This window comes from Pristis pectinata, chromosome 15, assembly GCF_009764475.1.
Source record: "Pristis pectinata isolate sPriPec2 chromosome 15, sPriPec2.1.pri, whole genome shotgun sequence".
NCBI lineage: Eukaryota > Metazoa > Chordata > Chondrichthyes > Rhinopristiformes > Pristidae > Pristis > Pristis pectinata.
In genome coordinates this window covers 49764172-49790892 of record NC_067419.1, presented here as the reverse complement: position 1 = coordinate 49790892, position 26721 = coordinate 49764172, and the positions used below count along the sequence as shown (strand labels likewise).

At 46.8% G+C, this 26721-nt stretch overlaps 2 protein-coding genes across 2 annotated transcripts in view; one reads left to right on the top strand and one right to left on the bottom strand.

The window, feature by feature from the left end:
* Positions 1 to 26721, bottom strand: part of polr3b (polymerase (RNA) III (DNA directed) polypeptide B) — an 85596-nt gene that overhangs the window by 50678 nt on the left and 8197 nt on the right. The window contains exons 3-11 of the mRNA XM_052030437.1: positions 26533 to 26589; positions 26389 to 26453; positions 24133 to 24208; positions 19373 to 19473; positions 19185 to 19276; positions 16732 to 16849; positions 13734 to 13842; positions 5232 to 5354; positions 4685 to 4801 (exon numbers count right to left, since the gene is read on the bottom strand). Coding sequence (XP_051886397.1) covers positions 4685 to 4801; positions 5232 to 5354; positions 13734 to 13842; positions 16732 to 16849; positions 19185 to 19276; positions 19373 to 19473; positions 24133 to 24208; positions 26389 to 26453; positions 26533 to 26589 — 858 coding nt within the window. The remainder of the gene's footprint in view (positions 1 to 4684; positions 4802 to 5231; positions 5355 to 13733; positions 13843 to 16731; positions 16850 to 19184; positions 19277 to 19372; positions 19474 to 24132; positions 24209 to 26388; positions 26454 to 26532; positions 26590 to 26721) is intronic.
* LOC127578427 (protein SPT2 homolog) lies at positions 25147 to 26341 on the top strand. The gene is made up of 2 exons (XM_052030438.1): positions 25147 to 25558; positions 25670 to 26341. Exons 1-2 carry the CDS (start codon positions 25465 to 25467, stop codon positions 26266 to 26268), a joined length of 693 nt encoding a protein of 230 aa, XP_051886398.1. The 5' UTR covers positions 25147 to 25464; the 3' UTR covers positions 26269 to 26341.

Below are 26721 nucleotides of genomic sequence, written 5' to 3'. Positions count from 1 at the left end.
GTGACAAAGAGTCTTCTGAAAAGTGTTGGCAGAACCAGATAATGTTTTAAATGTTTCCACTTATAAGTGTAGTGTCTCTACATCAAACATGAATAGAGCCACCAGCTAATTCCAGCATGGATTTTATTTGATTACAAATACAGAAGCTGACAGGTGCGACCTAGTCACCACCCTGTCATACTAATTACAGGCATAGTCTATATCTGGGGAGCATGGCTGAGCAGTTACCATCCACATGGATATATATTACAAATGCATCACTTATAACCTATTAATTCATAGTAAAGAAAAATTACACATACACTGTTCATTCAAGGCCTCCAGTCAGTATCAGGACGTGACTGATCCAATTACTGATGCTTGGGGCTGCTTTCATTACCTTTGTGAGATATTTAATGTGCCATACAACCTGAGGGCTTCTCAATCCACCGAATGGACCGTACAGTGTCCTCGGGCAAAGTTAGGGGTGGAGGGGTCTGCTTCTTAATCAATAACTCGTGGTGCTCGGACGTGACGGTCCTGGCGAGCTCCCTCTCACCCAGCCTGGAATATCTAACGGTGAAGTGTCGACCAGTCTACCTACCATGGGAGTTCACTTCAGCTATCCTGATGACAGTCTACATCCCACCCCAGAGGAACATGAAGCCTGCACTCAATGAGCTATACTCTGCGGTCAACAACCTTGAGACAGGATACTTTGGGGCACCTCTTCATTATTGAAGGTGACTTCAACCAGGCCAACCTCAAGAGTGTGTTACCAAAATACTACCAGCACGTCTCCTGTCCCACCAGGGGCCCTCACACCCTTGACCACTGCTATACAACTATCAAAGATGCCTTCCGAGCCACCCCTCACCCTCACTTTAGTAAATCAGACCACCAGGCTGTGCTCCTCCTCCCTACATACACACAGAAACTGAAACGGGAGTCGGAAGTACAGAGAGTTGTGCAGCGCTGGTCTGAGGAAATAGATGAGCTTCTACGTGACTGCTTTGAGTCAGTGGACTGGTCCATGTTCAAAGACTCAGCTGCCAGCCTTGACGAGTTGAGGACTGTGTACCAAAAGAGGACAATACAGGTGTTCCCAACCATGGATGAACCGGGAGATCCACTCCCTACTGAAGTGGAGGACTGCTGCATTCCAATCAAGTGACCCTGACCTTTACAAGAAATCGAGATACGACCTCCGTAAAGCTATCAGAGATGCCAAGAGACAAAACCGGTTCAAAATAGAGTCCCAGACCAACTGTCAGTTGTGGCAGGGCTTACATGCTGTAACGGGCTACAAAACGAAGACGGGCTGCATAGTCAACAACAGCGCATCCCTTCCTGATGAGCTTAACACATTCTATGCAAGTTTTGAACAGAAGGGGATTGGTTTGTCACCACCCACCCTTACAGCCTCCAATGCACTGAACCTGTGGTCACCATCGAGAACGTAAGATCAGTCTTCTGGAGAGTGAACCCGAGAAAAACATCTGGCCCGGGTGTGTCCCAGGCCATGTCCTCGGATATCGTGCTGATCAGCTGGCAGGGGTACGTGCAGACATATTTAACCTCTCCCAGCTTCACTCTGAGGTTCCCACCTGTCTTAATAAGACCACTATTATCTCGGTACCAAAGAAAAATAAGGTAACATGCCTTAATGACTACTGACCAGTGGCTCTGACATCCACCATCATGAAGTGGTGGATGTCCCTGGCCCTACGCTCATCTCTGGAGCATCTGGACAGCACAGACACCTACGTTAGACTATTGTTCTGAGCTTGACTTTCTGACCAACAGACCACAATCAGTGAGGATAGGCAGCAACACCTCCAGCATGGTTATTCTCAACGTTGGTGTCCCACAAGGCTGCGTCCTCAGCCCTCCACTCTATTCCCTATATCCTCATGACTGCATGGCTAGATCCTGCTCTAACTCCATCTACAAGTTTGCAGATGATACCACCGTTGTACCCCGTATCTCAAATAATGATGAGTCGGAGTACAGGAAGGAGATAGAGAGCTTAGTGTCATGGCGTCATGACAACAACTTTTCCCTCAATGTCAGCAAAACAAAAGAGCTGGTCATTGACTTCAGGAAAGGGGGTGGTGTACATACACCTGTCTACATCAATGGTGCTGAGGTCGAGAGGGTTGAGAGCTTCAAGTTCCTAGGAATGAACATCAGCAATAGCCTGTCCTGGTCTAACCACGTGGACGCCACGGCCAAGAAAGCTCACCAGCACCTTTACTTCCCCAGGAGGCTAAAGAAATTTGGCATGTCCCCTTTGACACTCACCAACTTTTATCGATGCACCATAGAAAGCATCCTATCTGGATGCATCATGGCTTGGTATGGCAAATGCTATGCCCGGGATTGCAAGAAGCTGCAGAGAGTTGTGGACACAGCCCAGCACATCATGGAAACCAGCCTCCCCTCCATGGACTCTTGTCTATACCTCTCGCTGCCTTGGTGAAGCAGCCAGCATAATTAAAGACCCCACCCACCTGAGCCATTCTCTCTTCTCCCCTCTCCCATCAGGTAGAAGATACAGGAGCCGAGGGCACATACCACCAGGCTCAAGGACAGCTTCTATCCCACTGTGATAAGACTATTGAACGGTTCCCTTATACAATAAGATAAAATATCTTTATTAGTCACATGTACATCAAAAAACACAGTGAAATGCATCTTTTGCGTAGAGTATTCTGGGGGCAGCCCGCAAGTGTCGCTATGCTTCCAGCATCAACATAGCATGTCCACAACTTCCTAACCTGTACGTCTTTGGAATGTGGGAGGCAACCGGAGCACCTGGAGGAAACCCACGCAGACATGGGGAGAACGTACAAGGTCCTTACAGACAGTGGCCAGAATTGAACCCAGGTCGCTGGTGCTGTAATAGCTTTACACTAACCGCTACGCTACCGTGCCTGATGGACTCTTGAGCTCACAATCTACCTTGTTATGACCTTGCACCTTATTGTCTACCTGCACTGCACTTTCTCTGTAGCTGTGACACTTTACTCTGTATTGTTATTGTTTTACCCTGTGCTACCTCAATGCACTGTGTAATGAATTGATCTGTACAAACAGTATGCAAGACAAGTTTTTCCACTGTAACTTGGTACAAGTGACAATAATAAACCAATACCAATAATAGAACAAGTTTCATACTGAGCTAGAGAGAAGACAGCTTCCTGGTGAAGAAAGGCTGGGGTCACAGATGCCATTCTCCTGGATCTGGCAGCAGGTCTCTGCTGTACAGTTTGTAAGTTCCCCTTCTGCACAAAACCCAAGCAACAGTTTACATTCCAAATGCCTTGGATAGCATCTGGGGCTGAACTTTCTTTCCTGCAAAATTATAGTGAGTGTAGCATACAACCTGACCATTTGGGCAATAACACCTCACATTCCATGGGTAGCCTGCAACCCAGTCGTATCAACAGAATTTTCCATTTTCAGTTAACTCACACGCCACCTTCATTTCCCACTCCTATCTGTCCACTGGTTCCCCTCTCCCCTTGTCCACCTTTATCATCCCACCTCTCCGCTGCTGCCTTGATTCATTACCCACCCCCTCCTAGTTCCATCTGCCTGTCACCCACACATCTATCCACCTGGGTTTCTTCTCCCCTGCCCTATCTTTCCCATCCCCTTCCCCATCTGGTTCCACCTGCACATCATCATTCCCTGATCTGGTTCCACATCACCCACCAGCCTCCTCCAAATGCCCCTCTCCCTCACGTAGCTCATCCCCCTCCTCCCCTGGTTCTAGCCATTACCTGCCAGCCCCTACCTCTCACTTCTATATACCGGCCATCTCCCCTCTGCACTCTCAGTCTTGATGCAGGGTCTCGACCTGAAACATCAACCATCCCATTTTTCCCCTCAGCCTGACCCACTGAGTTCCTCCAGCTGTTTGTTTTTTTGCTCCAGATTCCAGCATCTGCAGTCTCTTGTGCCTTCACTAAAAGTTGTCAACTTAAACGCAGGATGCAATTCAAGGCACAGGGTGATGTGGAGGTGTACGCCACAGAACACTGTGGCAGTCTTGTCTCTCCACTTGGGCTGAGCTGGTTCTGATACACAATCTGCCTCCTGCGCGTCACCACTTCCCCCTTGTCGCCACCTCCTGTTCTGTTCTACCTTGTGCGTTTATCCAGCTTCCCTTCACACACCCTGCTGTTGCCCTCAACCCCTCCCTGTGGGACTAAATTCCACATTCTCTGGGAAAAGGCGTTTCTCTCAAATTCTGCATTAGATTTATTGGTTCACATCTTGTATTCATGGCCGAGACCCTTCGTCAGGACAGGTGAAGATTCCTCATTCAGCCAGTCCTGATGAAGGGTCTCGACCCAAAACGTTGACTGTCCATTTCCCTCCACCGATGCTGCCCGACCCACTGAGTTCCTCCAGCTTTTTGTGTGTTGCTCCAGATTTGCAGCACCTGTAGTATCTCATGTCTCTCCTGTATTTATGTCCCCTGGTTTTAGTCTCACCCACATGGGGAAGATCCCAACAAACTCTTCTATAAGGATATCACAGCTTTCCTCTCAAGGACCCCCACCCTCCATGTCCATAACCCCATAGTTCTGGTAGCAGCCTTGCAAGTCTTTTCCCTGCACCTCCCACAGTGTCTCTGATGGCTTTCCATTTCACAAACATAAGCAGCATACAACTAGCCTGGCACAATGCTTACTGGCACATGGGTGAGCACAGTCGATGCCAGCAGCTCCCGGGCCTCTTCCATCTTGGTCTTCTTCGGTCCTCCCCACATCCTCTGCCTGCGCACTTTATTGCCGATGTACTTCAAAGCCTACAAGTCAGAGGCAGGGAGCTGAACCATGCAGAACAAAAAGTATTTCACAACTTTGCCACCAAGTTATCTCACTCCACTACTTTTACCCTAAAAATATACCTTCTCAAAGCCATGGTCAAATAACTAACCAACAGCAAAACTTTGAGTTGAAGTTAAATAACTTTAAAGTCCAGTTCTTCACTTTTCATATAATGATGCCATTAATAGCAATGCTTTGGAAACATTATATTGTGATACACTGCAAGGTGCTGGGACTGCCTTGCTCATTTCTGTTAAATCTTGTTAAAATATTTAATAAGCGAAGTCACAGAAATGTGCACTTTTGCAGTCGGACTTCAATCGGTCTGAGAATCGGTTCTTTGACTGGCTTTAGACAGCTGTTAAAAGGCAGATTTTAAACTGAGGTTTACGTCTCTAAAAGGCACACCTGCATCTGTGTGAAGATCTGAGCTTTCTGACACTCTTCCAAACTCGGAGCGAAAGCAGACATCACAGGGTCCTCTGTACCAATCATCTGCACAATCTCTTGATCGCTCTCCACCCCCATGGCCTACAATAGGAGTGACAGACACGGGCAGTATTAGATTTCCAGTCAGCACAGTAACATTTGCTTATGCTAATGCAGTATTGTTGGCTGCATGAATTCAGAGCAGCGATTGGTGTTTCTCTCACACTTCTGCCATCTGTCTTTGGCAAGGAAGCACAATTAAGACTCAACAACCAGAATTTAAGGTGTCCAGAAATTAATAACTGTGTGTATGTAGATTAGAAGTCTCCAACCGTCTTTCAATTTAGGTTGTGAAATCAGAACATTCTGCTAAAAAATTAAAGGCATGAAGAATGCAGTGCAAAAATAAACACAGTTGTACTGTCCTATGGTCTATTCTGTTTCCCAGGGTGGAAATGTCAAATACTAGAGGGCACGGCTTTAAGGTGAGAGGGGGAAAGTTCAAAGGAGATTTGCAAGGCAAGTTTCTTTTATATATACAGAGAGAGATGGGAGCCTGGGACGGGCTGCCAGGGGAGGTGGTGGAGGCAGATACGATAGTGGTGTTTAAGAAGCTGTTAGATAGACACATGAACAGACAGGGAATAGAGGGATATAGATCATGTTCAGGCAGGTAGGATTAGTTTAAATTAGGAACATAGTCGGCACAGACATCAGGGCCGAAGGGCCTGTTCCTGTGCTGTACTTCAACGTTCTGAATCTTGTAGTGTGTTCTATATCACACATGATCAAATCGAAAATACTGAGTGCCACAAACCTCAACATAAAACAGAAAGCATGAGAATGCAAGTGTAAAGGAGGGAAGGGTTTGTTCCTCCTTTCCCAGAGGTGCATCAATGATACAGCCTGACGAATATTTCCAGCATCCTCTGATTTTATTTCAGATTTCCAGCATGTGCGGGGTTTTTGATTTTCAGTGTTTCACTTGCTGCCTCATCCTGAGGAACAGAAACCAAGAACTCGGATATAACTGCCCATATCACGTTCGGCACCAACACGGTGGGCCTGTTCCTGCGCTGTACTGTTCTATGTTCTACATTAAACTGGCATTATTACCCACTTCACTCTTAGGCTTTGACCTTTTTGCAAGCCAGTCACTGGGGCTACACACAGGGAACCAACATGCAGCCACTTGGCTGTGGGTTCAGTAACAAGGTGAGGGTCGGGGCCGAGTGCTGGAGATCCCCACCTATCAGACACAGATCGTTCACTTCAGTCAGCAACACTGCCGCCGGAAAGCTCGATGAGCCAAAGGTCTGCCATTCTCACCAAACCCATCACATCATGCATAACACAGAATACTTGATGGTAACATAACCCTGGCACTATGCCCAAGGAGTGATAAGATCAAAGTATTTAAAATGATCCAGATTTAATGGGCAGGACAGAAACTTTTAGCTTATAAGACAGGGACCCAGACCTTTTGGCATATCAAGGGCAAGCTAAAAAGGCAGGCGCTGGGAGGCAGCCTGCAGATCAGTCATGATCCAACACAACAACTGGAAGGGCTGAATGAAGCAGGCCATTCGGCCCATCATGTCCAGACTGACCAGTGGGCACCCATCCATATTTACCCCATCTCCCAGCACTTGGCCCGTAGCCCTCTGTGCCTTGGTGATTCAAGTGCTCATCCAGACACTTCTTAAATGCTGTCAGTGACCCTGCTCCCACCACTCTCTCAGGCAGCGGGCTGCAGGTACTCACCGCTCTTTGGGTGAAGGTGATCCCCCATAAACTTCTTATCCCCTCACCCCAAGTCCATGTCGTCCAGCTTTATTCACCTCTGGTATGGGGGAAAGTTTCCTGCAGTCTACCCTATCTGTACCCCTCATCATTATATACACCTCAGTCATGTCCCCTCCTAACCCCCTCCGCTCCAGGGAGAACAGACCCAGCCTCTCCTGGGGAATCTCCTCTGCATCCTCTCCAGCTCCATCACATCATTCCTATACCTTGGTGACCAGAACTGCACACAGTGCTCCAGCTGAGGTCTGACCAAGGTTTTATGAAGTTGGAACATAACTTCAATCCCCCAACTGTTCTCTTTTTTTTTGCACCAAGGTCTTGTTTCTGTGTAGTTTTTCCCTCTCTCCTTTTCCCCTAGTTCACATTATTTTTAAATTTTTTGTTGGTTATGTCCAGCTATCTGAAACAGCCACAGCAATGGGGACCTTCAGCATCTCCCAAACCCACCATCTCTCCAACCAAGGGCAGCAGAAACACAGAGACCTCAACAGTAGAAGACTCCTCTCCAAGTTACACCTTATCCTGACGAGAACACAAGAAATAGGAACAGGCCATTCAGCCTTTCATGCATCAACATTCAGTAAGATCATGGCTGACATTTCACTCCAGTGCCACTAATCCCATAATCGCTCAATTCTCTTAACACCCAAAAAAATCTATTGATCTCTATCACAAATATACTTGGCAATGGAGCCTCCACAGCCTTCTTGTTCAGAGAATTCTAAAGATTCACTGCCATCTGGGTGAAGAAATTTCCTTTCATCTTTGTCCAGAAAGACCAGCCTCTAATTTTGAGACCATGAGCCCTCCAGCCAGGGGAACATCACCCTTCCATCCACCCTGTTAAGTCCTTAAAGATTTTGTGCACTTCAATGACTTATTGACTACAGCTCTGCCTTCAATACTATAATTCCAAACAAACTCATCACCAACTCCGAGACCTGGGACTCAACACCTCCCTCTGTAACTGGATCCTTGACTTCCTGACCAACAGATGGCAATCAGTGACAATAGGCAGCAACACCTCCAGCACGATTATTCTCAACACTGGTGCCCCAAAAGGCTGCGTCCTCAGCCCTCTACTCCCTATACACTCATGACTGCATGGCCAGATTCTGCTCTAACTCCATCTACAAGTTTGCAGATGATACCACTGTAGTGGGCCATATCTCAAATAACGATGAGGAAGGAAATAGAGAGCACCACATCTCATTCTTCTAATCTCAAGACAATGCTGGCTTAAATTGATGAAGGTAGTGTCGTAGATGTGGTTTATGTAGACTTCAGCAAGGCTTTTGACAAGGTCCCACATGGTAGACTGGTCCAGAGGTTAAGCCACAAAGGATCTGAGTTGGGTTGGCACACTGGATCTAAAATCGGCTTGGTGTTCGGAGGTGGAGGGTGTTGGGGGATGGGTGCTTTTTTGACTGGAAGTCTGTAACAAGTGGTGTACACAGGCATTGGTGCTGGGACCTTTGTTGTTTGTAATATACATAAATGACTTGGATGAGAATGTAGGTGGTCTGATTAGTAAATTTGCAGATAACATGAAAATTACTGGAGTTGTAGATAGTGAAAAAGATTTTCTAAGGATACAGCAGGACATAGATCAGCTGGAAAGTTGGGCAGAGTGGTGGCAAATGGAAGTGAGGTAATCCACTTTGGGAAGTCAAATTCCAGTTGGAGATGTAGAGTAAATGGCAGGACCCAGAGGGACCTTGGGGTGAAAGAGGCGACACAGGTGGATAGGGTTCTGAAGTAGATGTTTGGTGTGCTTGCCTTCATAGTTTGAAGCACTGCGTATAAGAGTTGGGATGTCATGTTGCAGCTGTACAAAACATTGGTTAGACCACACATGGAGTATTGTGTGAGGTTCTGGTCACCACATTGCAGGAAGGATGTGGTAACAGTAGAGAGAGTGTCACAAGACGTTTCCTAGAATGGAGGGCTGTAGTTATACCAGGAGATTGGACAGGCTGGGTTTATATCCTGGAACATAGGAAGCGGAGAGGTGAATTTATAGAGGTTTATAAAATTACGAGGGACATAGCTAGGGTAGTTAGTCTTTTTCCTGGGATAGGGTGGTCTAGAGTGAGAGAGCACAGGTTTTAAGGGGATCTGAGGGGTAACTTTTTCCACACAGAGGGTGGTGGTTATCTGGATGAGCTGCCAGAGGAGGTGGTGGAGGCAGGTACAATTACAATGTTGAAAAGGCATTTGATCAGGTACTTGGTTAGGAAAGGTGTAGAGGGATACGGGCCTGATGCAGGCAAATGGGACTAGTGTAGATAGATATCACGGTCGGCACGGATGAGCTGGGCCGCATTGGTCTGTTTCTGCGCTGTACAGTTCTGTGATTCTTAGTCTGTTTATTTTGTCCTCGTACAATAAACCAGCCAGGCCAGGAATCAATCTGGTGAACCTTCACTATACTGGCTGAGATATTACCTCTAAGACTATGCACTCCATTTCTGTTTAATATTTTTGAAGGCCTTTTGCATGTCCAAATTCATCATATTCACTGGTTTCCCTTACTTATTCTGCTTATTACAGCCACAACAAGTCCAGAAGATTTATCAAACATCATTTCCCTTTCTGAAGTCCATGTTGACTCTCCTCAGTCTTATTATTATTTTCCTGCTGTCTTGAAACCACTCCCTCAACAACAGACTCCAACAGTATCTTTATTACTGATGTCAGGATAAATGATTTATAGTTCTTTGTTTTCTCTCTAATGGGGCTACATTTATTATCTTCCAATCTTTATAAGCTTTCAATCCCATTAATTTCTATGAGTCCCTCATTCGTTCCTGACCTGCAGTTCTCCACTATTTCTGGGAGAGTTTCGTGTTTTCTCAGCCATTTCAATGTACCCCAATATAACTTCTGCCATCTCAGTTTGTACGGGCCTACAGTAACTACACTCACCAATTTCTACTGATGCACCATAGAAAGCATCCAATCTGGATGCACCACGGCTTGGTAAGGCAACTGCTCTGCCCAGGACTGCAAGAAACTGCAGATACTTGTGGACACAGCTTGCCTCCCCTCACAGAAACTTGCCTCCCCTCCATGGACTCTGTGTATACTTCTTCCTATCTCAGTAAAGCAGCCAACATAATCAAAGATCCCACCCACCCCGGACATCCTCCCTCCTCCCCCTCCCATCGGGCAGAAGATAAAAAAGCCTGAAAGCACGTACCACCAGAGTGGCTGAAGGAGAGTTTCTATCCCTGGTATGATAAGCTGGACTCTTGACCTCACAATCTACCTTGTTATGACCTTGAAGCTTATTGTGTACCTGCAATGTACTTTCTCCGTAGCTGTTGGACTTTACATTCTGCTGTTGTTTTACCCTGTACTACCTCAATACACTGTGTAATGAATGATCTGTATGAATGCTAGGCAAGCCAAGTTTTTCACTGTACCTCAGTACAAGTGACGATAAGAAACCAATTTACAATGTCTTTTACATATGTATAGAAGATTTTACAGTCTATTTGATACTAGAATACTCTCACATTCTACTTCACTTTCCTGACTCATGCCTTGGTCCTGCTTTGTTGATTTCTGAATTCCTAACTTTTCCAATCCTCAAGTTTAAGGTTTTTTTGCCAGTTATAAACCGTTTCCTTTGATCTATTATGACGTCTTCTCTTGGTATTATCTTTATTTTCTCTTTTATCTTCACAGGCTGGACAATGTCTCCTGTTGGTTTTTTTGCCCTGAACCTGTTGTAAACTGTATTATTACTGTAAAAGTTAGTTATTGCTGGTTAACTGTGGTGCTGCCTTTATCCTGTTGTTTATTATCAGCCATCCCACCTGCTTTTCCATTTTACCCATCTCTCCAAAGAGTTAAGGATCCTGGACTATTTAACTGCTACCTCGGTAAGTTTGTAATGATGTGCCTTAAAGGCTATTAGACTGCACCATTTATTTCTATCTTTGTCATTAATTCGTCCTCCTTGTTCTGACCACCCACTCAAAGGCAGTTAAGGTGAGCAGTAAAAGCTGCCTTGCCAACATCCTCCTATCCTGAAAATTAACACAGATAAATACAGACCGATGGGGTATAAGTGATTGATCCTTGCCCTCCTAGCACCTTTGCTATGCTGGCCGGCCACAGCGATTGCTAACCACACAACTAAAACGACAGCTTCAATAAAAATTCACTAAACCACCAGCAACCGCCACCCTGGAACTTTGGCTAACCAGCTCTGGACATCTGCTGAGCTTATCTGTGAAATACAGCTTTGAGCAGACAAATCTGCCCACGGTTGTTGAACATTTACAAATAGTATCAGGGCTTCCTGTATTGTGGGGAAACTCTGCCCTCTTTTGGTGACTCACTGACATAAACATCACAAGTAACTAAAGAGTTTCTCCAACTCACTACCAACCATCTATCTGATTTCAGGGTTTCCACAGGGTCCTGGGATGTCCAATGAGGAGGGATTGAGTAGATCAAAATCCACTGGAACATCCTGAGTTTGTGAAACAACCATCAGCTGGAGGAACTCAGCGGGTTGAGCAGCATCAGGCAGGAAAGGAAGTGTCGGCGTTTCGGGTCGAAACCCTGCATCAGGACAGCAGGGTTTCGACTCTTCAACAATTCCAAAAATCTAATTGGGACACATTTCAGTGTTTGCAAAATGTCTTCTCTTTTAAGGGATTTATTGGGTTAACAATGGAGAAACAGGGGCTGCTTTGAAAAGTCAACCAACTTGGACCCAAGGAGACAACCATAACTAACTGTTTGTACCTGTAGTGAGACTAATGCTGGACAGGGAAATGCAGGGGATGTTCCAGAGTACTCGGCCTTTTTAAACACCTCACAAGGACAGCTGCCTATCTTTCACCGTACTTCTTTCACTGTGTATAATCCTGTAAATTCCTCTCTGTCTTCCAACAAAGCACCTGCACAGGCAGAGGGATGGTCGACGTGTCAGGACTGGGAGTGTGGAAGGGAGAGAGCCGGTATAAAGAGGTGAGAGGGAGGGGCGTGGCGGGGCTGGTAGGTGGATCCAGGTGAGGAGGGAGATGATGGGTGTAGGGAGAGGGAGGGTTGGGGGGCAGCAGCTGGTGGGTGGTAGGTAAAGACAGAGAGAAAAGGGGCAGATGGAGCCAGATGGTGGGAGGGGAGGGGAGGCTAAGACGGACGCTGGAAGGTGATGTGCAACCAGATAAGGGAGGTGTGATGGGCACTTGGAACCAGTTGTGGGAGGGGAACAAAACTGGGTGAAGAAGGATGGGCGGGGGGGGGGGGGGGGGGGGGGCAAGGGGTGGGATCATGAGGAGAGAGAAAGGAGCAGAGGGCGAGTGGCTTATCCGAAGTTGGAGAATTCAACGTTCATACCACTGGGTTGTAGACCATCCAGGCGGAATATGAGGTGTTGTTCTTCCAGTTTGCTTTGCCCCCACCCTGGCAGTGGAGGAGGCCGAGGATAGACAGGTCAATGTGGGAATGGGGAGGGGAGTTGACAGGGCACACAGCCAGGAGCTCGGAATGGTCACAGTGCTCCAGTGAGGCCAGCGCTTTTCCGGTTGTAATCCAAGTAAATGTGGTGACACTAACAGCCTGCAGTTTACTGGGTGAAACTGAAGGGGCTCATCCCCTCATTCTTCATTAAGACCATTTTCCAGGAAACATTTAGAAAGAAATGAATGATAGTCAAGGAGAAACTTTCCTCCAGCGTGGGGGAAGGGGCAGAGAAAGTGGAGACGGCACATCCAGAACCAGCCCAGTCAGAGTCACAGAATCACACGGCACGGACACAGGCCCTTCTGCCCAACTGGTCTGTGCTGACCAAGATACCCATCTAAGCTAGTTCGATTTGCCCATGCTTGATCCATATCCCTCCAAACCTTTCCTATCCACGGACCTATCCAAGTGTCTTTTAAATGTTGTTAATGTACCTGCCTCGACCATTTCCACTGGCAGCTTGTTCCATATACTGACCACCCTTCATGGAAGAAAGTTCTTTACACAAGAGGTGATGAAATTCCCTCTTTCAAAAGCCATTAACGGTTTTTAGTCTAGAATTTCTAGACAAAGATTTAAAGGCCGTGGAGCCAAAGTAGAGAGATGAAGTTAAGAGACATCAGACAAGATCGGACCGAATGGTGCAAGTCCCGAATAGCTGAGTGCCCTCTGCCTATGCTCTGCAGGTTCTGGGATGCCAGCTCCCTCCCACTGGGCCACTCAGTGTAGTCACCCTGGACTGCACAGTAAAGGCACAACATATCTTGCACCAGGAACTCTGTTCAATTATTCTAGCAGGCTTCAAGGAAGAAATACAAATGAACACAAAATGTGGGAAGTCAGTAACTGCAGAGAGAAGCAGCGTCACGCTGAGGTCCCTCCATTCGACTGCCTACCAGGGCTGAATGACCTGTTTATTTGCAGTTTATCTTTATTTCATCAGATTGCTGAATATTTGAGGTCGGAAGTTAAAAGCAGCTCTCCGAGATGTGTCCCACCCATCAGAAGAGTGCTGTTGGTGATTCCCTTGTATTAGAATCAGTGTGCAATTTAATGAAATTAGGATCTATAAGCTCCCAAGGACTGACATGGCACTCCAGGCAGGGTGGGGTTACACACTGGCCATTAGCTTGAAATATAGAAATCGCCCAAACAATCTGCTGGGCAGCCCCCGAGCTCGTGCATCATTACCTTGAATATTATGGCGATGGGGATGTCCTCTGACAGAGTGTTGTGCCGCAGGTAGTAGCGACCCTGTTTCACCACCAGGTTGGTTCTACTTTTCTTTTCATGTGTCGAGCTGAAAATTGAGGAGAGTTCTGTTATTGGTTTGCTGCTGGGATGTTGTCAGGTAGACGAAGCAGTAGTTGGTTAAAGAAATCAGAACCCACAGCCAGTGCAGAGCCCAGTGGCACTGCCAGTGCACAGGGCCAGTGCAGAACCCAGTGTCACTGCCAAAGCACTGGGCCAGTGTCACTGCCAGTGCATGGGGCCAGTGTCACTGCCAAAGCACTGGGCCAGTGTCACTGCCAGTGCATGGGGCCAGTGTCACTGACAGTGCATGGGGCCAGTGCAGAGCCCAGTGTCACTCCCAAGGGAAACAGCAAGTCTAGATTTCACCTTCACCACAGCACAGGATTGGCATAAACTCCACCATAACCTCTGGAGCACAAGATTAAACCTGAGTATTGTTTTAATGAAGAGAAATTGTCATTTTTTTATTATTAGTCAACACATTCTACCATCTTAATAGTATTCAGGAGGAGATGCAAACATTTCAAAGACACCAAAATTTCCAAATGTAATCACTTAACTCTGTTACAATTTGAAATAAAAACCACGACCTAACACTGATTCAATCTTACTGATGCTCTGCCCCACTGCAAGCTCGTGTGCACTGTTTAATGGAGACACACCCAAAGCACAGTGATACCAAAACTTCCTTAAAATCCTCACAGAATGTGAGCAGCATCTAACTTCAACATTATTTTTAATTAGAATTATTGTGTTAGCTGAGATAACAAATGTAAGCTTTGTCGAATAAATCTCTTCTCCAGGGAAGAGGGCACAGATCAGAATTTGCAGTTACATTTCAGAGTAAACCTCCCTCCGATCCTGCCCCCAAGAAGGCGTTACCCTTTCTCCCCACAGCCCAGAGCAGCATGTTCATGCACTGTGCTAACCCCCCTCCTTTCCTCTGGGTACTGAGTTGGACTGCTCACATCTCCAGCAGTGCTGAGAAACAGAAACCAGGCCCCAGCAGGAAAGGTGGCATTTTCCACACTGCGGCACCCAGTGAGACATTTGCAATGTACAGCTTATCAAAGAACCACAGCAATAAATACAACTCAGTGTAAGAAGATAAGAACATAAGAAAATAGGAGCAGGAGTAGGCCACTCAGCCCATCAAGCTTGCCCTGCCTTTCTCTATCATCACGACTGACCTGCCTCTGGTCTCATCTCTTCTGTGCCAGTTCTTCACCAATCTTTCACAAATTGATCTGCTTTTTCTTTAAGTGTCCCCAATGATCCAGTCACCACAACCCGCGGGGGCAGAGAATTCCAGAGATTCACCAAGCTTTGAGAGAAGGTCCTTTGCACCTCAGTTTTAAATGACCGTCCCCTTATCTTGTAACCATGTCCTCTTGTTTGAGGTTCTCCCACTAACGGAAACATCTCAACATTTACCCGGTCATACCCCCTAAGGGTTGTATATGTTTCAAAATCACCCCTCATTCTTCTAAACTCCTGAAACGCTTGTGATAGGACAAGCCTCCCACCTAGTGAATCGCTTCCGTCACATTCTGAAGCACAGTTAAACCAACAATGTCCATAATTGACAACAAAAACAGAACTCTGGAAGAACTCAGTGGGTCAAGCAGCATCTTTAGAGGCAGAAAGTGTAGGTCGATATTTTGGATGGTAGGGGCCGATATGATAGGGTCATTGAAGAGATTCTTAGATAGGCACATGGGTGAAAGAAAAATAGAGGGTTACGGGAGGTGAAGTAGGGAGGGGGATAGTTCGGATGTGGATAAGGTTTATATAGGTCGGCACAACATTGTGCTGGACTGTTCCATGTCCATTCTGTTTTTTGTTCTAGATTCCAGCATCTGCAGTGTTTTGCCTTCAATGTCTATAGTTATGCTATATCAAAATGGTGCAACAAATAAAATGATTTCTACAGTTCTGTCTGTAATGGTTAATGTGCTGCTACAGCAAGCAGTTAGGAACGCAAACAACATGATGGTCTTTATTGCAAGAGGATTTGCATATAAGCAGAAAGACATCTTACCATGACTACGTATAGCGCTGGTGAGACAGCACCTGGAATACTGAACACAGGTCTGGTCTCCCAACCTAAGGAAGGAAATACTTGTGAAAGAGGGAGTACAACAAAAGCTCACCAGACTGATTCCAAGGATTGGGTGGGGGGGGGGTCAGTCGTTTGATGAAAGATTTAAAAAACTGGGCTCATGCTTTCTAGTTTAGAAGAATGAGCAGTGATCTCATTGAAACATACAAAATTCTCATGGAATTTGACAGGTAGATATAAGGCAAACATGTCACCTGGTTCTTGAAGCGGCCTGCACAACCCTAACCTTACCTCAGCAACAGAACACTACGGACCTCTTGCACTACCGTGGACTTGTCTCTGACTGTGTCTTTTTTTTGCACTAAGATCTTGTTTTTGCAGGGTTTTGTTCTCACTACACTGTCTTGTATAATTTATATTCTGTGTGTTGTCTGATCCTACATGACTGTGATGCTGCTGCAAGCAGGTTTTTCATCGTAACTGTACCTCACCGTACTTGTGCACATGACAATGAACTTGACTTGACAGAACCAGGGGTCACAGTCTTTAAATGAGGTGTTGGCCTGTCAGGATTCAGATGAGAAGAAATTCCTTCAGCCAGAGGGTGGTGAATCATTGGAATTCTCTCCCCAGGAGATGATGAGAACATTCAAGACAAAGATCAGCAGAGTTTTGGGTACAAAGGGAATCAAAGGCTGTGGGGTTTGTGTGGGTAAGTGGTGCTGAGGTGAAAGATTGAGACGTGAAGCAGGCACTTGGAAGATTTTGTGCACACTCATCCTTCGAGCTCCACCAACCTGTCCCATTGACCACACTTTGGCCGTGGATTGTACATTAACGAGTTCAGACTCAGCCCATGACTGAATGCAGTACCTGGTCACAGAGGCACCGACAGTGCCCTTTCTGTCTGCATCCACAATTATTCTGTTTTTTGACAGTTGTTCCTGGATGAGAATAACCTTTTCAACACCTTTAACAATGAAATAGCCACCTAAACAAACCAAAAAAGATGTAATTAATTCCAGTCGGTCTTATACTGCATAAGAAATTTGCCCAGCAAATTATTTTAAATAATTATTGTTAAAGTTATTTCTCTCCAAGCCTTCTGGCTCCACCATGACTGGCCCATTGACCACACTTGTTCTCACCCCTACCCAGCTCTCTCAGAACCACCACTGCTCCCACACCACCCCCCACAACCTCCCCGCCCACCACCACCCCACCCCCACCCCCACCCCCCCGCCCACCACCACCACCACCACCCCCCCCCACCCCCCCTTGTCTGCAGCTCCATCCTAACAGCTCCTCCATTCCTGGCACCTCAAACTTAGTGCCACCAGAAACATCTTCCCCTCCCCTTTCAGTATCGAAAGGGACCCCTCCTTCTGCAAGGCCCTGCTCATACTGACAATAAACACCTGCCTTGTCAGCCATTTCCACATCCCTTAAACAAATAAAATACCCTGAACAAAAGCACTTCTTAAACACAGGAACAGCTATTCTCCAGTCCTCTAGGACCTCACCTGTGGCTAAAAAGGATGCAAAGATCTCTGTCAAGGCCCCAGCAATCTCCTCTTGTCTCTTTCAATAGCCTGGGATAGATCCCATTGGGCCCTGGGGCCTTATCCACCCTAATGTTTTTCAAGAGGCCCAGCACCTCCTCCTTGATATCAACGTGCCCTAGAATATCAACAAACCCCTCCCTGATCTCACTGTCCTCCACGTCCTTCTCCTCGGTGAATGCCAATGCAAAGCACTTGGTCAGTACCTCACCCACTTCCTCAGTTCCAGGCATAAATTCCCTCCTTTATCCTTGAGTGGTCCTATCCTCTCCCTAGTTAATCTCTTGTTTATAATAAACGTATAAAATGCCTTGGGATTCTTTTTAATCCTACTCACAATGGACATTTTGTGGCTCCTTTTAGGCCTCCTGATTCTCTGTTTAAGTTCTTTCCTGCTTCATTTACATTCCTCAAAGGCCCTGTCCGATTTCAGCCTCCTGAACCTTATGTGCACTTGCTGTTTCTTTTCGACTAAATTTCCAACATCTCTCATCGTCCCTGAACCTCACCATCCTTGTCTTTCTCCTTCATGGGAACATGTCAGTCCTGAATTCTGACCAGCTGGCCTTTGAATGACTCCCACGTAGGATGTGGACTTACTGAATAACAGCTACTCCTAACCTACTCTCTCCAGCTCCTACCTAACAATGCTGTAACTACCCTTTTCCCAACTTAGTAATTCACCCCCCCACCCTCAAAGTCCAGTCTTATCCTTACCCATAACTATGTGAAAGCTTATGGAATTATGATCATTACTCCCAAACACTCTCCCACTGAGACTCTGATCACCTGGCCAGGCTCATTTCCTAATACTAGAATATCCCCATGTCAGTTAAACAGAATTTACTGCTTTCAATTTAAAATACTCTATTCATTGCCCACGATGTGAATTCCTCTACACTGGTGAGACCAAACACAAGTTGGGTGATTGCTCTGTGGAACATCTCTATTCAATCCGCATCACTTTAACTCTCCCCGGCTGTCCCCTGCTTCCATTATAATTTGACTACAGCTCAATACAAGCTCAAGGAACTGGGCTTCATCTTTCAGCCCGACACTTCAGATGACGTTCAACAATTTCAGATCAGAACCACTGGCCCTATTTCTTGACACTTTCATCCCTTTTGTCAATGAACCTCAGCTGCCTCACACCCCACCACAGACCTTCCCTCGTGTTCCTTCCTCCTCTCCCCACCTGCACATGTTTAAAACCTGTTCCTGCTCTAACTTTTCCCAATTCTGATGGGAAGTGTTTGACCTCAAACGTTCTTTCTCTCTTCAGAAACGTGCTCCAGGTCTGGCACCTATTTCTGGCAGCTTTCTGCTTATTCCATCCAAATGCCCAAAATTTACGTGAAGAGCAAGGAATTGGTCCAAAGCCCAGGCAAAACTTGTCCCCACAACCAAAGGCACTGGATGCCAACTGTTTGCTTGTCCATTCCGCTGCTGTGGGATCTTGCTTTGCACCTTCGCACAATTAACAGTCGCTAACCTAAGATAATTCACAGTCTGTGAATTATAGGCTTGCTACATTCGAGAAATATGGTAAAAGTACATAAAATTACATTTCCTTTCTCTGTGTCTCCATAAGATATTACTGGCTAAACAGTGCCACTCTTGGGACTAAACATTCACTGACTAGTATTCAATCTATGGCAGCCTAGAGTGGAAGTTAGCCAAGTGTAAACAAATAATCCTGAATGGGGATTCACTTTCCAAAATGATCTGCTGTAATGCCCAGTTAGAAAGATCGCCAGTAATTACCTGGGTCCAGAGGACATTCATTCAGTTTAGCAAATTCTGCTGGAGTTTTCCCTGTAAGTACACAGTTTGAGCTGCGTAGCATTATAGGCATCCTAGAGTGAAACACCAGCCATTAATACACAACAGGTAAAAAAAATCCAGCAAACTAGGTGAATCATTGAGCTGAGCCCTCGCTGGGTGCCGATTACCTGCCGATGGGCAATGCATTGCGTATTATTCGCTGGCTCCCTCTGGTGTATTCAATGTCCACAGTGATGGGGGCAGAGTACGTCATGTCCCTCAGGCGACACTGAGAATGCAAATTGTAAATAACTTGATTCACAAAGGAGCATAGTGATTTGTTCCTCTAGCATCTTCTTTGTTGTTGGATAGTGATTTGGTAGTTTGGGCTAAATTAGAAGAAGTGAATTACTTTGTTCACTGTTAACAATGTCACCTTGTAAAGACCACCTGGTCACCTTTTACCTACATTTGATCGCCCACAATTGGAATTTCTTCTTGCACAGCCAATATGGTGATTGGATTATTGCAATCGGATAACCTGGAGAATATGTCCATCAAGGAACAACCAAAGGGGCAAGTGTGTGAAGGAAGGACCGGCGTTGCGGCGAGAGTTCCTGCAGTGGTGAAGACAGCTCAAAGCAGCAGCTCCAGTCAGCCCTGCTAGACTTAGACATAAATAAGTCTAGCCTTGCTCTTCAAAGATTCTGTCCCAATCCTCTCACCTCTGCTACCTCCTTCACCTCACAGCACAGCTCCCGGTTACCAACTCACAAATCTCATTGATTTTGCCCTCGCGAGGGCATGGAACTCTCCACTCCACCGCCCCGTTCTCCCACCGCCCCCTCCATCCACAGGCTTTGTCCGCGATTCATCTCACACATTTAATTATGGCGCAGAGCACAATTCAGAGTGAGAGGAGTGGGAGGGGAGGGTCCAGCTTCAGTGAGGTTTGTACAGAAGTAAAACGTACTCTCTGCATATCCACAGCAGCATACTCCCAGATCTCAGCACAGACTGACACCCCACTACTTTAAACACTCACTCCTCCCGGTCACCGGCTCATTGTGGCTGCTGTGTACCATCAATAAAACACCTCTCCACACCCTCCCACACCCATGACCTCTATTGTTTAGAAGGAAAGAGGCAACAGGTATCCAGCAATCTATCCATGGCTGCCTTAGTTATATTTAGTGACTTAACCTTCACAGCCTCTGTGGTGGAGAATTTCACAGGTTTACCACCATCTGAGTGGTGAAATTTCTAAACTCCTACCCCACCCACCCCCATCCAGGACCTCCCTGCATCCAGCCTGTGGGAATCTTGTATTCTTCCATGAGATCTCCTTTCATTCTTCTAAACTCTAGTGAATACAACCCCGGTCCACTCACCCAATCTTTACTCATAAATCGGTCCCACTGTTCCAGGAGTCAGTCTGGTTAACTGCCGTAGCGCCCTCTCTATAGTAAGTACATCTTTTGTTCAATACTGACCCAAGACTGCACACAATGTTCCAGTGTGGTCTCACCAACACCCTGTATAACTGTTGTAAGGCATTGTTGCTCCTGTAGTTGAAACTTCCTGTAAGAAAGCCAACAAACCATTTGCCTCACACTCACGAATGTGTGGCCAGATTCTGCTCTAACTCCATCTAAGTTCACAGATGACACCACCGTAGTGGGCAAATCTCAAACAAGACAGAGTACAGGAAGGAGATAGAGAGCTAGTGACAATCTTTCCCTCAATGTCAGCAATACATAAGAGCTGGTCATTGATTTCAGGAAGTGGTTTGGAGTACATGTCCCGTATATATCAATGGTGCTGAGGTGTAGAAGGTTGAGAGCTTCACCAAATATCACCAATAGCTTGTCCTGGTCCAACCATGTAGACGCTATGGCCAAGAAAGCTCATCAGCACCTCTACTTCCTCAAAAGGCTAAGGAAATTCGGCATGTTCCCATTGACCCACACCAATCTTTGCATCACAGCTTGGAATGGCAACTGTTCTGTTCAAAACCACGAGAAATTGCAGAATTGTGCTCACAGCTCAGTCCATCACAAAAATCAGTCTCCCCTCCATGGACTCTGGCTACACTTTCTGCTGCCTTGGGAAAGCAGCCAAATTAATCAAAGACCCTCCCACCCCAGTCATTCTCTCTTCTCCTCCCTTCCATCGGGCAGATGATACAAAAGCTTGAAAATACGCATCACCAGGCTCAAGGACAGCTTCTGTCCCACTGTTATAAGACCCTTGAACGGACCTCTTGTACAACAGAACAGTACAGCACAGGAACAGGCCCTTCGGCCCACGATGTTATGCCGAACTAATTAAACTAGTAATTAAATGCATTAAACTAATCCCTTCTGCCTACACAATGTCCACATCCCTCCATTCCCTGTACATCTAAGAGACGCCTCCATCATGTCTGCCTCCACCCCCACCCCTGGCAGCCTGTTCCAGACACCCACCACTCTGTGTAAAAAAAAACTTGCCCTGCAAATCTCCTTTGAACTTTCCCCCTCTCACCTTAAATGCATGACCTCTGGTATTAGACATTTTGACCCTGGGAAGAAGATATCAGCTATGTCTCACATAATCTTATAAACCTCTATCGGGTCTCCCCTCAGTCTCCGCCGGTCCAGAGAAAACAACCCAAACTTGTCCAAGCTGTCCTTATAGCTCATGCCCTCTAATCCAGGCAGCATCCTGGTGAACCTCTTCTGCACCCTCTCCAAATCCTCCACATCCTTCCTATAATGGGGTGACCACAGTTTTATAAAGCTGCAAAACTACTTACTGACTCTTGAACTTAATGCCTCAACTAACGAAGGCAAGCATGCCATATGCCTTCTTTACCACCCTTTCAACCTGTGTAGCCACCTTCAGGGAGCTATGAACTTGGACCCCAAGATCCCTTGGCTCATCGACACTGTTAAGGGTCTTGCCATTAACAGTGTGCTGTCTCTTTACATTTGATCTCCAAGGTGAAACACTTCACATTTGGCCGGGTTAAACTTCAGCTGCCGTTTCTCCGCCCATATCTGCAACTGATCTGTATCCCGCTGTATCCTTTGCCAGTCTTCTACACTATCCACAGCACCACTGATCTTCGTATCATCTGCAAACTAACTAACCCACCCATCTACATTTTCATCCAGGTCATTTATACACATCACAAACAGCAGAGGTCCCAGTACGGATCCCTCCGGAACACCACTAGTCACAGACCGCCAGCCAGAATAAGTCCCATCGACCACTACCCTCTGCCTTCTACGGGCAAGCCAGTTCTGAATCCAAATGGTCAATTCACCGTGGATCCCATTCATTTTAATCTTCTGGGTGAGCCTTTCATGAGGGACCTCGTCAAATGCCTTACGAAATCCATGTAGACAATATCCACAGCTCTACCTTCATCAATCACCCTCATCACCTCCTCGAAAAACTCCGTCGTTAGTAAGATACGATTTGCCCCGCACAAAGCCATGCTGACTGCCCTGAATTTCCCCATGGTTTTCCAAATGCTCATAAACCCTATCCCTAAGAATCCTCCCCAGTAACTTCCCTACCATTGATGTGAGACTAACTATCCCCATTTACCTTCTTGAATAATGGGACAACATTAGCTACTTGTCCAGGACCTCACATGTGGCTAAAGAGGACATGAAGATCTTGGTCAAGGCCCCAGCAATCTCATCTCTTGTCTCACTCAATAACCTCAGGTATATGCCATCAGGCCCTGGGGACTTATGCACCTTAACGTTCTTTGAGAGACCCAACACAACCTCCTTCTTTATCTGAAAATGCCCCAGAATATTAGCACACTCCTTGCTGATCTCACATCCTTCACGTCCTTCCCCTTGGTAGATACGGATGCAAAGTATTCATTTCGGACCTCGCCCACAACCTCTGCCTCCAAACACATGTCCCCTCTTTTATCTTTGAGTGGTCCTACCCTCTCCCTAGTTATCCTCTTGCACTTGATGCATGTATAGAATGCCTTACGATAAAGATGAACTCTTGATCTCTCAACCTACCTCGTTGTCTACCTGCACTTTCTCTGTAGCTGTAACAGTATATTCTGCATTACTTTTCCCTTTGAACTACCTTGATGTACTTATGTTTTGGAATGATGTGTATGGATGGCATGTAAAACTTAAGTTTTTCACTGTACCTTGGTACATGCGACAGTAATAAACCAATTATCATTTGCCTTAACGGCTTGTTGTACCTACATATTTGCTTCAGAGACTGGTGTGCAAGGACACGCCAGTCCCAATCCATCATCCTTTAAATAATACTCTGCCTTTATTGTTCCTACTGAGCGGGATTACTTCACATTTATCCACATTCTACTGCTCCTGCCATGTAGTTGCTCTCCCATTTAACTGTCTAAGGCACCTTGAAGCCCCTCTGCATCTTCCTTAAAATTCTATCCAGTTTCATGGCATGAGGAAGCTTAGAAATGCTGCACGGAGACACAAGAGATTCTGCAGATGCTGGAGTGTGTAGCAACACACACGCACACACACACACACAATGCTGGGGGAACTCAGCGGGTCAGGCAGCACCTATGGAGGGAAATAAAGAGTCGATGTTTCGGGTCGAGACCCTTCATCAGGACCGGAAAGGAAGAGGGCAGAACCCTAAAGGCTGCATTTAGCTCCCTTACCCAAAACATCCAAGTTACATCTTTATTCGGTAATGTATCACCATTCCTTCACTGCTGCTGGGTCTAAATCCTGGAACTCCTTCCCAAGAGCACTGTCAGAGTACCCGAACCACACGAACTGCAGGGGTTCACAGTGATGGCTCACCCTCACCTAATCAAGGGCCACTAGGAATGGGGAGTAAAAGTTTCCTCACTAGCAACAACTGTAAGCAATAAGCGGGCTAGAGTGTAAATAATGAAAGCTGCTGACACTTGCACTGAGAGCGAGCGGCACTGTACCTCGTGTGGTGCAACGGGACGCGTCACATTGAAGCTTTCTTCAACATCTGGAGCTCCAACATAAACATTCAGGTACCTAAAAGAAATTTGTTTTTCAACATTACATTGGTGATCACACTTCAACGGCTTAACTGACTGTAAAGAATTTGGTGTTGGCACTATATAAATGCAATGTTCAGTTGGGTTGTAATTAACAGAGCCTTATAACTGGAGTTATATACACCATCGAGGTGTAATTTGTAAACACTGACGGGCATGAAATAAATTGACCAAAAATAGAGCAAGGAGTTAGATTTTGAAGTTAGATTTATTCACATGCTAACCTTCACCACTCTGAGCTGTTGACATGTCGGTGAGGGGAATGTTTCTCACCTGAAGTCCTGCTCAGTGGCTGAACACATTCACAACTGTTTGAAAACAGATCAAGTGCCAGTAGGTAAAGGGCCAACAGGGAACCCACCATCGGGGAGGACTGCAGCACCTTATAGGAGAACAATCCTCGTCCAATGGTTGGCTTCAATGTGACCTAAATTTCAGTGAGTAACGATTGAGTAAATTTCTTCCTGCAGCAAGGGAGCAAAGGCATGATTCTGCACAGAGAGTAGCACTGAGACCATCCAGGACCTTCACCCACGGGGGTGAAAAGAACAAAGGGGGACCCTGAGCCACAGAGACCACTTGGTTTGGCCAATGGAAGGGGATTCAGGGTGTTCCAGAATTCAGGACTTAAGGTGGCTGCAGCCCTGCATTAACACTGAAGGTTCACAGCACAACAGTGCTTCCAGATGTCATGGAGAGAGACTGCAGGGAAACAGGCCCTTTGGCCCATTGAAGCCAGGCTGAACAAAAAAGCATCCACGTTTACAGTAATCTTGCCCTAACCTGTTTTATTCTACACACATACCATCTGCAGTTTCCCCCACTCACCTACACGCTGGTACAATTTACAGCGGCCAACTAACCCACTGACCCACACGCCTTTGGGATGTGGGAGGAAACTGGAGCACCCGGGGGAAACCCACACAGTCACAAAGAGAATGTGCAAACTCCACACAGACAGCATGCAAGGTCATGACTGTGCCCGAGCTCTTTGGTTCTGTGAGGCAGCGGCTCTACCAGTGCACACTGTCTTCCTGGCAGTGCAGGTGGGGCCTCAGTTTGATGTTTCGTCAGAAGTGGTACCTCTGACTGTGCAGCCCTAACCTCAGTAATGCACTGGGAGCGTCAGCCTGGACCACATGGTTAAACCTCTGGTGTGGAACCTTAGTCCGTGACCTATAGATTCAAAAGCAAGGGAACTACCCACCGGGTCACAGGTCAGATTAGCATAGGATGAGTCCTCACCTGGGCAGGTCCAGCATGGCCCAGGACGAGTCCTCACCTGGACAGGTCCAGCTTGGCCCAGGACGAGTCCTCACCTGGACAGGTCCAGCTTGGCCCAGGACGAGTCCTCACCTGGACAGGTCCAGCATGGCCCAGGACGAGTCCTCACCTGGACAGGTCCAGCATGGCCCAGGACGAGTCCTCACCTGGACAGGTCCAGCATGGCCCAGGACGAGTCCTCACCTGGACAGGTCCAGCATGGCCCAGGACGAGTCCTCACCTGGACAGGTCCAGCATGGCCCAGGACGAGTCCTCACCTGGACAGGTCCAGCATGGCCCAGGACGAGTCCTCACCTGGACAGGTCCAGCATGGCCCAGGACGAGTCCTCACCTGGACAGGTCCAGCATGGCCCAGGACGAGTCCTCACCTGGACAGGTCCAGCATGGCCCAGGACGAGTCCTCACCTGGACAGGTCCAGCATGGCCCAGGACGAGTCCTCACCTGGACAGGTCCAGCATGGCCCAGGACGAGTCCTCACCTGGACAGGTCCAGCATGGCCCAGGACGAGTCCTCACCTGGACAGGTCCAGCTTGGCCCAGGACGAGTCCTCACCTGGACAGGTCCAGCTTGGCAATACAGCTCTAACAAAAAAAGGAACAAAAGCAGATGTGCTGGAGGAACTCAGCCAGGCAGGCGTCATCTGTGGAGGGAAACCAGTTAATGTTTCAGGACAGGGAGCCTTCCTCAGTCCTGGGACAAGAGTGCAGGGAGTCACTTCTCTTCTCTTCACACAGATGCTGTTGACTGGCTGAGTTTTTTGGGCATTTCTGATTTAATTTCATCTGCAGTTTCATTTCTTTTCCAACAATAAAAGTCACATCTACCAGAGGACAAGTGGGAAAGATTGGCATCTTCTGAAGACAATGACTCACTTCAGATACCACATTGGATCAGCATCACTGGTGACTTTCTCGTTTGCTTTCATGATTTTCTTAATCTAGAGGAAAGCAGAAGAGGCCGTGAGCGAACTGAATGTTCACGAGGAGCAGAATGAAGTTGGACACTAACACTCCTACCTCCACATTTATAAAGTAGTTGAATGAGTCAATGTGTTGCTTTACCAGCCCTTTGACCTGAAAAGAAAGAAAGAAAAATCTAAACCTTTCCCATCACTGAGACCCGTACAGATGGGGAACAGTAAACGGTGGGTGCAGGAGATGACTGGATACCGACAACAGAGGCTATGCAGAGGGAACATTCGCTCA